Source organism: Salvelinus sp. IW2-2015, linkage group LG12 (assembly GCF_002910315.2).
Source record: "Salvelinus sp. IW2-2015 linkage group LG12, ASM291031v2, whole genome shotgun sequence".
In the NCBI taxonomy this organism is placed as follows: Eukaryota; Metazoa; Chordata; class Actinopteri; order Salmoniformes; family Salmonidae; genus Salvelinus; species Salvelinus sp. IW2-2015.
The window spans coordinates 301,216-311,434 of record NC_036852.1 but is presented as its reverse complement, the minus strand read 5'-3'; the positions used below and the strand labels follow the sequence as shown (position 1 = coordinate 311,434).

Below are 10,219 nucleotides of genomic sequence, written 5' to 3'. Positions count from 1 at the left end.
CTCCATCTCAGTGTTTTAGTATCACGCATTCCCTATATAAAAACACATCCAAATTTTACAGAACTTAAAATTCCGAGCAGCAAGACAACCATGCAAGAACTTGAGCGATGCAAACTGGATGCTTTCTAGTAGTACGTCTCCCTTTCCACCCAACCTAAAACAGAGAAGATAYAAAACAGGATTTAGAGATCAASTACCTCTGGTAAACAGGTGGACTAAGGAAGGCTGTAGCATACATAAACAATGATCATGTTAACTATCAGTGTGTAGTTCAGACGATCACTGAGGAAGACAGTCAAGTGACCGACATCTTTAACATCAACTTAGTCTCTGATAGCATACCGGTTTACTCACATCAAATGCATTTTATAAAGCCATTTTTACATCAGCAGTTGTCAATGGAGTGGACTAGACTCCCAAACTTGTCTGTGTCCACTGTCTCACACTGACTAGTGCATCTGAAAAATGTGCTGCTGCTTAAAGATTTACAGACTTCGCTTGTTTGCCAGATAGTAAGGCTGCATATTTAGGTAGCCTTACTATCCTCCTGAGAACGAGGGAAAATCTTGTGGTTTTGAGAGCCCAACTGAGGACTTGTATGAACAAGTACAGCAGATAGTCACAGTAATAACTAAAAGGGATTTATTCTCACCTCCTGGGCTGCGTCGGATGATCAGTTTTCGGATTTCATCATAAATAAAGATGAGGAGAGAGTATGGGAAGGCGCAGAACCACCAGCTGGGTCTAAGGAGAAAAGAAAAACAAAACATAAAACAAAAATAACAGATCTGAAATGACTCCAGACCAGAATGCGCCAAGAACAGATCTTAACATTTTAAGCAACACATAGCTAAGCTTAATAGAAGTCCTCCAAGAGTTAAGTATTTTTGGTACTACAATTTTTTAATTAAAAGATGAAGTGTCCCTAACTGAAGGGTCTTTACTTACTTGAGTGGGTACATTCTGAGGGCGATGCCCATTCCAGGACAGTAGGACAGGAAGGCGGCCAGGGCTGTCTCCTCAAACAGGCCGAAGATGAGAATCTTGTTCCTGAGGAGAACAGAAGCAGCATTTAAAATCAAGTCATTTCTTTGACAACAAAAACTAACAACAGCCGATGCTCTTCAAAACGGCCACTGAACTCACCTCATTCCTTGCTGGAAGACTGAGTTCCTCCTGGTCTTACAGATGATCAAATCAGCCCACTGTACAACCACGATACTGGCGAAGAATGCTGTGTGGCAGGTGAACTCCACAATCTTTCTCTGTTCATAAGTCTGAGGAAAACAGTCAGCAACAGAGAGAGAAACAGTCAAAACACAGTCAGCTAATCATCTAGAATCAGACCAATCAACAAGGCTGGTGAAAACCACATTGGTGTCTGCATACTCACCCACTGCTGGCCATAGCTATCCTCTAGGTCGTTGCAAAATTTGTTGTCCCAGTCCACACGAATACCTAGCAGTCTGGAGGGTAAGAACCCGTTCTCAGCAAGGATCACAAAGTATGTGAAGAACCCAGCCAAAGCCTGGATCATACCTGTGGAGAGATGGGGAGACAGGATCYGATGGGTGCATTTGTATCAGATTCTATCCATGTCATTCTGTCTGTTAGTTTTTCTATGTTGCATCAATCTCCATAAAAAAAATGTTTTCAAGTTTGATTGTCACATTGCKGGATAGGTGCAGGAGAATGTGTTGTTTTACAGGGTCAGCCATAGTAGTAGGGTGCTCCTGGAGGGTACGGAGCCAAGATTTTCACCCTGTTGGCTCGGGTATCCGAACCAGCGACCTTTCAGTTACTGGGCCAACACTAACCTCTAGGCTACCTGCCGCCCTACAGTGATTCCCAAGGAGTACCACGTTGGTGGGAGAGGTTCGCAACCCATGATATGATGCAACCGCAGTATGTGAATGCTGTCCATATCAGTGTTTCCTCTTAAGGAAAGTCCCACTCACGTGGAAACCTCTGGTTTAAACCTATTTTTGGCTCCACCAAAGTGTGAAATTCTTGAGCCAGAGACATCCCATAATCACTCAGACCCCTTCTCTTKTCACCAGGGAGGCTATTTCTGGCACATACCCCACTTCCAGCTGATCCCAAAACCACCCAGTCAACTTAAGAGTCTAGAATCCAGTTTGAGGTGTATGAGATGTTAATCTTTCATCTAAGAATGAACATACTTTGTTTTGCGCAAGTCAGGCTTTGTGAAAAGCGGTCTTACCAATTTGACCGTAGGCTATGCTGATAAGTCTTTCGTTCACCAGTTTGTCTGTTTTGGAGTTTCTGGGCTGTCTCTTCATGATGTCACTCTCGGCAGCTTCGTAGGCCAGTGAGATGGCGGGGACCTGGAAAGTTGAGGACGATTTGAACAATTAGAATAAAATTGAACAGTAAACAAAGATTTAGAAAATAAAAATCTTAAATATACAAATTCCTCACCATGTCAGTTCCCAAGTCGATACAGAGGATGGTGACGGTTCCTAGGGGCAGTGGAATGTTGGCGATGATGAAGAAGAGGAAGGGTGTGATTTCTGGAATGTTACTGGTCAGGGTGTAGGCGATGGACTTCTTCAAGTTGTCAAAMATCAGACGGCCTAGGAAAGGTACATACATAACATTAGTGAAAATAATGCAAAATAGACGGAACCCCCAAAATTCTAKATCCACTGAAATGCTGCTTCTACCTTCTTCAACACCAGTCACGATGGAMGCAAAGTTGTCATCCAGGAGGATCATGTCTGCAGCCTGCTTGGAGACGTCAGATCCAGAGATACCCATAGCAACACCGATGTCAGCCTTCTTCAGAGCAGGAGAATCGTTCACACCATCACCTGTCACAGCCACAATAGCACCCTGTGGATAAGGAGGAGAGGTGTTTGAGTCTATGGAGAGAGAAGTCTAGAGAGAAAACTGGTGAACAAATTTAAAGGAATTTATCTACGCTACATTCACTCTGTTTACCTCTCATGAGATAGGCCTAGTGTCTTTAAGTTGAGCTGAATATTACCTGGCGCTGGCAGCCCTCCACGATAATAAGCTTCTGCTGAGGAGACGTTCTGGCAAACACAATCTCTGTGTGATATTTCAGGATATCGTCCAACTGTTCAGCGCTCAGGTCCTTGAGGTCACCGCCATGGACCACACAGGCCTTGGCATCCCTGGGAAAAATTGACCCTTTATTTATGGGAAATCCCATTGATATGAAGACATTTCTATAATGTCTATACGTGCTCATGAGAAGGACCTGACATTCAAGCTTGAATGAAATCTTTGGAAAAAGGCCTTCAAAAAGGAAAAATGTAGAAACTGCAGGAGTTTAACTGTTGTTTCCAACAACAGAACTTAAAAAAAAAAAATCGCAACATACCTAGGGTCAACTTCATTGACTGGAATGTTCAGACGAGCAGCAATGTCCTCAACAGTCTCGTTTCCTTCAGAAATGATGCCCACACCCTTGGCAATGGCTTTAGCAGTGATGGGATGATCACCAGTGACCATGATAACCTAAGGGAAGGAAGGGAATAGGAGTGGTCTGATCACAGTGGCTGCTATGTGGATTGCCTGAAGAGTCTTGTGTTGAGTATGATATTGCCATACCTTGATTCCAGCACTCCTGCACTTTCCCACAGCGTCAGGCACAGCAGCACGGGGAGGGTCAATCATGGACATTAGGCCAACYAAGCACAGATTCTCAGTTGGGAAGTTCACCTCTTCACAATCAAACTGGAAGCCCTCAGCGAACTGGTCATCAGGGAGCTGGAAATGACAGAACCCTAACGGATACAAAAATGGTGAAAATGTGAATTGAAAAAAGGAGCAAAAGCGCAACTTTACACCTCACATTGGATCATTTGACAACACAGATGGAATAACAAAAATACAGTAGTATTGGCTAGTGATGGCTGAAATAAATGACTATTACCCAGCACTCGCTCTCCCAGACCACCRAGTTCCATGTAGGCGTTCTGGAAAGAGTCCTTCATCTCGTCATCCAGAGGCTGTTCTTTGCCCTGMATCAAAATGGTGGAGCAGCGGTCCAGYATCCTCTCAGGGGCTCCCTTCATCACCAGCAGATGCTTCGACTCACCCTCATTCTTGTTTAGGTGAACGGAGAGCTACGGGATAAAATTATAGGAGCAGCCATTTTGAAAACAGATTACCAGAATAGGCATAACCATGTTGATCTCTGTGCCAAAGGGAAGGGTTTTCAAAGACTTACAGTGAAACATATGCCCTTATTTCATGTGGCAGGGTGCTACCGTGCCATTGACCTACCTGGTATTTGTTGGTGGAGTTGAATGGGATTTCAGCGACCTTGATGTACTGGTCTCTCATGCCTTGCACAGACCCACAGCACAGCTCAATACACTTCAGCAGGGCAGACTCTGAGGCATCACCAGCCACATCTCTCTGTGAGAGGGAAACGAGTAGGCAGATGAAGTGGACATGGTATGCCGCTGGCACACATTCTCTTTCACACACTAGCACTTCCAAGTGGCCCAAGACATTAAAATGCCCTCCATCWATTTAAATAGACTGAATGAAAAGGAAATCTTTGTAGATTGAGCCTGGTAGAAGAAAGACCGTGACAAAAAGAAACTGAAAATAAGGGGTGAAATTAAGTGTGGTAATCACAGCCAGTCCAAGGTGAGATGATTAACGAAGTGAGAGGTTATATTCCAGGGGATTGCAAGGGCTGAGGCAATATGATGCATTCGGGCGACAGGGGAGGAATTACATAAGATGAAAGACAACCCTGTTGAGCCTTTTCAGCAGCTTTACATGCTGAACTCCTGTCGATAGCTCCATGTGTATACTGTTGTCAATTCACTCTGGGGAAATGAGACACTTACTTTAAGGATAGGAATACCGCTCTGTTCTGCCAGGAAGACGGCACGGTTACACAGGCCAGCGACTCTAGCCAGGGCAGCCCAGGTGGCAGAGCTTTTGTCGAAGCAGGTACCACTCTGGTTCTCTGTGGTGTCAGCCTCATGGATCTGGTTGTCGAACCACATGTGAGCCACGGTCATTCTGTTCTGAGTCAGGGTTCCAGTCTTGTCAGAGCAAATGGTGGAGGTGGAGCCCAGGGTCTCAACAGCTTCGAGATTCTTCACCAGGCAGTTCTTCTTGGCCATACGCTTGGCAGTCAGAGTTAAACACACCTACGGAGAAAGCCAAAAGTCACTCAACATGTCTGTCGAACAAAATTGGCAATGTACTGGTTTTTGGAGCCATATGTGAAGTGTTTGGGGGGGAAAAGCACTCCCAAAAGACAGTACTCACAGTTACAGTGGCCAGGAGACCCTCAGGCACGTTAGCGACAATGATTCCGATGAGGAAGATGACAGCTTCCAGCCAAGAGTATCCGAGGATGAGGGACAGGACAAAGAAAGACATGCCCAGGAAGACGGCCACACCGGTGATGATGTGGATGAAGTGCTCAATTTCAATGGAGATTGGGGTACGTCCGACTTCCAGGCCAGAGGCGAGGGTAGCAATACGACCCATAACAGTGCGGTCACCAGTGTTGATGACAATACCTCTGGCAGTTCCTGCAGGAAATAACATGCAGATTTCATTTAACAATCATGACATCATATTGACTACAGTTTAACAGCACAGTTGACAGTGATTCAACCTCAGAAATGGTGGACATACTTTATACAGCAACAGGACTTCATCAAAGCTAGCCCAGTCATGGTTTGTTTTCTTTTATTTATTTGCCAGGGACCATGTACAACATGCCCTTGCACCAGATTTAGCTAGATTCCTAATTTGTATCTGTGGTCCCTGGGCAGAATTTCTTTTTATTTGGTTTGTTTCTCATCTGAGCAACTCTGCTCTGTTAAAGTACCTTCAACACAGTTGGTAGAGAAGAAGGCAATGTTCCTTGTCTCCAGGGGGTTGTCATTGGAGAAATCCGGAGTACGTGTCTGGGGCTCAGATTCACCAGTGAGGGAGGAGTTGTCCACCTGAGTGGGGAGGGAATTAGATTAATACAATAATGAATGGCACGGACGTGGGCGGAACGTGACGTATTTGGAGCAACGTGATTTTAAAAAGTACCCACTTTGCAACCGCTGGCAGAGATGATTCGCAAATCGGCGGGAATCCTATCTCCACCTTTCACCTCCACCAGATCTCCAACCACCACTTGTTGAGCGTTGATGTTCATCTTCTCACCGTCACGGACAACCAGGGCTTGCTACCAGGCAGAGGACACAACAAGATWKATCTTTAAATGTAACAATAAGGGGGAAAAAACACCTTCAAAAMAWGTGTTTCTAAAACAGCCAGTACCTGTGGGACCAGGTTCTTGAAGGAGTCCATGATCTTTGAGCTCTTGGCCTCTTGGTAGTAGGAGAAACAGCCAGTAACAATGACAACAGCAGAGAGTACAACACCCAGGTACAACTGTGTGGGACAAAGATGCAGAACGTGTTAGAATTAAGTTAACTCCCCCACACAAACACCAGTACAAAAGAACTACAAAACCCAAGCATCATCTGCTTTCAATTCCATCAATGTCAATAAAATCAACATTCTTCATCTTGGAATCTTACGTTATCATTGGCCGGCTCATCCTCCATGGCTGCCTGGATTCCGTAGGCCAGGAAGCAGAGGAGAGCTCCAGTCCATAGCAGCATGGAGAACCCGCCAAACATCTGCTTGCAGAACTTCACCCACTCAGGGGTAGTGGGAGGAGGGGTCAGGGAATTGGGGCCATCACGGAGAAGGTTCTCAGCAGCCTTAGCACTGGATAACCCCTGAGGAAACAGGAAATGGGTTGRGTTACTTTARATGTCGAGACCTCAAATTAAGATGCTGTAGGAGGATACTTAATMTTAAAAGAATGGGTGCTTCCCCTCCCACCCAATCTTTTAAGGGTATACCATTATCGACCCTTGCTTTTTAAAAATCAAGTATATTGCTATATTCGGGCATATCTAGGTACCCCCCCCATTCTTGAGATTCTCTCTCACGGCACGTGATAAGGAGAGAGGAAGCAAATTGTCAACACAATAATATCTCTCTGCGAGGTCTGTCAGTGGCAGACAGAGACACTGCAGGGCCAAGTCATAACTATAATTTCACATAAGGCAGAGAACAGAGAAACAAGTCAATGGGGTTCTGGAGAAAGTCGAGGTGCTGACAGTTGCCAGGCAACTCGCTGCAAACAATGAAAACAGGGCCATCTCCTCTGCTGGGATTGAGCGCATCCTAAATCTGGGCTGAGGTGCTATGGGCCTGCTGCTTGTGAATTATTCAAAAGGACCACTCGGCTGCGCTGCTAGGTTTGGAGGCGGTAATCTACTATTCCCCTTGATCTCCCAATCATGATCAAGAGTCCATTTGCATGGATGTAAAAGAGGGATAAAGCATCTCTCGTATTGCCTCCTCCAATTGCCTTGGATATTTGTCACATCAAGTCTATGATAACCCCCTTCTTCCACYGTTTAATAATTGGAAGAGATCCCAAGAGTCCGAAACGCATAACTTGAGCAGAACTTAATTTTTCTATTAAATAATTGAAACCATTCAAATTGAGGAGAACCGAGCTGAATTGCCCTCCAGCTGTGGTTGATAAGTAACTAATTTGTTAACAGAAAACAGTGCAGGGGAGATMAATGAATCGCCAACTGAAATGAAAATGAGTGAAGCTCCAGACTTACCCTACTAAGGTCGGTGCCGTATTTGCGGTTGAGCTCATCCAAGGTCAGTTTATGGTCATCCTATGGGACAGAGATTAGGAACATGTCACTGACAATCGTATTGCACTGCACTTCTGCACCATCGAGATAAACATACAGTACATTACATGCAGCGCCAAGCTTGACACCAAGTCAGTGACATCAACACACGAATGACCAAGACTTGTGATTTAAAGATGAACTTCCCAGGTCCTGAAGGAGAATGAAAGTAAGTGAAGCCGACTCACCAGATCAACTTCCTTTTTCAACTCATCCATGTCCCTCTCCTTCTTCATGGCCTTGGCATTCTTCTTCTTGCCTCCCTGCTCAGAGGWCGCCGCCAGCTCATACTGTTCCCGTCCTTCCTACAGAGAGGGCAAGAAGAGATTGTTAGGAGCGATAAGAAAAAATATATATACAAACACATAATAAAATAGGTAGAAAGAGGCCCTTTAGAGCTCTGCCCGAGAAAATAAAATCTTCACCCAACTCAAGCAAAAGCCCCTGATGCAGAATCTGCTTATAGTATAGTTTCCCATAGTGTTTCCGAGGCATTAATAAAACCCAAGTCTGGGGGCCCAACTCTTGAAAGGTAATTCATTGAGTCAATTAGAGACTCACTCATTTGAACAAAGGATAAAAATGCTACTTTTCAGTTACAAATGACTTACCAGAAGTCACCCAACAACTTGTGGGTTATTGATGTAGCATTGTTCTACTGAACGTAAGCCCAGTTATCATTTACAAAACAAACGTGACCTAGACAGGTATYGTGCAACAAGTACAAAGATAGTTGTGGCTGTCCCTTTTGGACTATCACCCYGTAGGCTTTCACCTTTTAGCGTCTACGACCTGTGCTAGATAGCCAAATTACTTTCACTACTCAGCAGAAGAAACTCAGATGTTTGAAAATGGCATCTGTCTGAAGTTCATGAGGAATGCTTAATGAACAATCATGTCACAGACCGTCACTTTGCGCAACTGCGTCAATAAGGAGAGCTGTGGGAGGGGTGGGGCTGAGGGTCATTTCAACATACTCCACTGCAATCCAGGAATGTCAGACTATTAGGCCCTATGTCACAATACTTTGTCCAGAATAGGGGCAAAATAAGCTCTCCAGAGGGGAAAAGYTGCACACCATTGGGTCGGTTGTCTTGAGTACACACAGAACTTTCTTCCTCTGGAGTCATCTCATTGTGAAAGTCCAAAATAACCCTGGCACCTCACCTTCTGCAAACCCTTTGTTCATTCACTCTTCCCTTTCRCCATTATCAAAATCAGTCACTTTTGGGAAGAGGACAAAGACCTGTTGAAMAATGCGCGTCAGCTAGGCGGTTGAAAAGGGGAGGTTGCTGCAGGTTGGGACACTGCGGCAACAGGATAATGCACAGTACCAGATAAACATCGGTAAGGCAGTTAGCGATCATAAATTATTCAGGTTCTACTGATGTTCAGAAGTGTTTTGGCTGTGGGGGAGAGAACTCTACATGCTTCTCTTGATTTGACCCTATGGAGTTACACAAAAGCTGCTTGACTCTAAGCAAGACAGTTCCTGGTTCAGAATGTGATCCCCAAGTCAGGGGCGTGACTGATAATTAAACTTCGTTGTTTGGTTACAACTGAATCCAACATAAGGGGTCCTACCAGTTTTTTTTTTGCTGTTGGAACAGTAAAGGGTAGAGGTGGAACGACAAGTCCTGCTGGAGTCTTCCGGGCCCCCTCAAGGAATCTGTTGTCGCAGTCCCCTGTGGTCTTTTTATTAGTTGACAGGCACACCGACTTGCCCTTCTTGGAAATGCACCCCCCCCCTCCTACTAATACTATTTAGAAATATCCCTTTTACTTTCCCAATAGTGTACACATCCGTTATTACCACAATGAAGCAAGGAAGGGAGGATGCTGTTGTTGAAGTATTACTCAGCTTGTCTCTCAAACTGTGAACAGGAAAGCTATCTCTGCACTGAAAACAGTGGAAAAAAGCGTGAGATCGTCACGCAATTGTGTGGAATCTCTCCACAAGACCAATCACGCAAAACAACAACAGTTGTCCCACTACAGCCTGAGCATAATGAGGCGCTTCCGCAGTGTGAGATTGACCCAGCTGCGTAGCAACCTCCCCGTCGTTTTCTACCTCTGATACCGGGAGAAACCATGTGAACACACTATTAGAATCATCCCATGAAGACTATTATTGAACCGACCGCCGCATTATCAGGACAAAGAAATATATCATTTAGATGAGCTGCTTAATGTTTGCCATCCAAACTGGCTACAGTTCACGCTGTCACAATCATGATGTACAGCATTCGACTTTTGACATTAATGGCAAGAACAGAGGGCTAAGACAATACCAGGGTGAACGCTACCGCGATCTTATTATGGGATTACTGTAATTGTATCTTCGAATACAGAGGAGTGGAGGATTGCTCAACCACGACAACATGTGGTGACGATAGACATGGCTGCAGTCTGGCATACCATTCTACCCATAGATTCGAGTGCCAGGGTATTGTTGGACGTATTCA

The 10,219-nt window shown here is 44.9% G+C and overlaps 1 protein-coding gene across 2 annotated transcripts in view; it reads right to left on the bottom strand.

Annotated features, from left to right (window-relative positions):
• Window positions 1-10,219, bottom strand: part of LOC112081173 (sodium/potassium-transporting ATPase subunit alpha-1) — a 31,857-nt gene continuing 21,638 nt past the window's right edge. Inside the window, exons 1-21 of one of the 2 annotated variants that reach the window (XM_024147348.2) lie at window positions 7,943-8,371; window positions 7,677-7,736; window positions 6,567-6,770; window positions 6,304-6,417; window positions 6,074-6,208; window positions 5,858-5,975; window positions 5,287-5,555; window positions 4,857-5,165; window positions 4,279-4,413; window positions 3,926-4,118; window positions 3,601-3,776; window positions 3,371-3,507; window positions 3,011-3,161; window positions 2,688-2,856; window positions 2,443-2,597; window positions 2,225-2,348; window positions 1,394-1,539; window positions 1,147-1,277; window positions 949-1,050; window positions 653-744; window positions 1-154 (exon numbers count right to left, since the gene is read on the bottom strand). In XM_024147348.2, coding sequence (XP_024003116.1) covers window positions 126-154; window positions 653-744; window positions 949-1,050; window positions 1,147-1,277; window positions 1,394-1,539; window positions 2,225-2,348; window positions 2,443-2,597; window positions 2,688-2,856; window positions 3,011-3,161; window positions 3,371-3,507; window positions 3,601-3,776; window positions 3,926-4,118; window positions 4,279-4,413; window positions 4,857-5,165; window positions 5,287-5,555; window positions 5,858-5,975; window positions 6,074-6,208; window positions 6,304-6,417; window positions 6,567-6,770; window positions 7,677-7,736; window positions 7,943-7,990 — 2,997 coding nt within the window. In that variant the 5' untranslated portion in view covers window positions 7,991-8,371 and the 3' untranslated portion in view covers window positions 1-125. Of the gene's footprint in view, window positions 155-652; window positions 745-948; window positions 1,051-1,146; window positions 1,278-1,393; window positions 1,540-2,224; window positions 2,349-2,442; window positions 2,598-2,687; window positions 2,857-3,010; window positions 3,162-3,370; window positions 3,508-3,600; window positions 3,777-3,925; window positions 4,119-4,278; window positions 4,414-4,856; window positions 5,166-5,286; window positions 5,556-5,857; window positions 5,976-6,073; window positions 6,209-6,303; window positions 6,418-6,566; window positions 6,771-7,676; window positions 7,737-7,942; window positions 8,372-10,219 lie in introns of those variants that run through there. The other variant, XM_024147349.2, reaches the window with a different exon arrangement.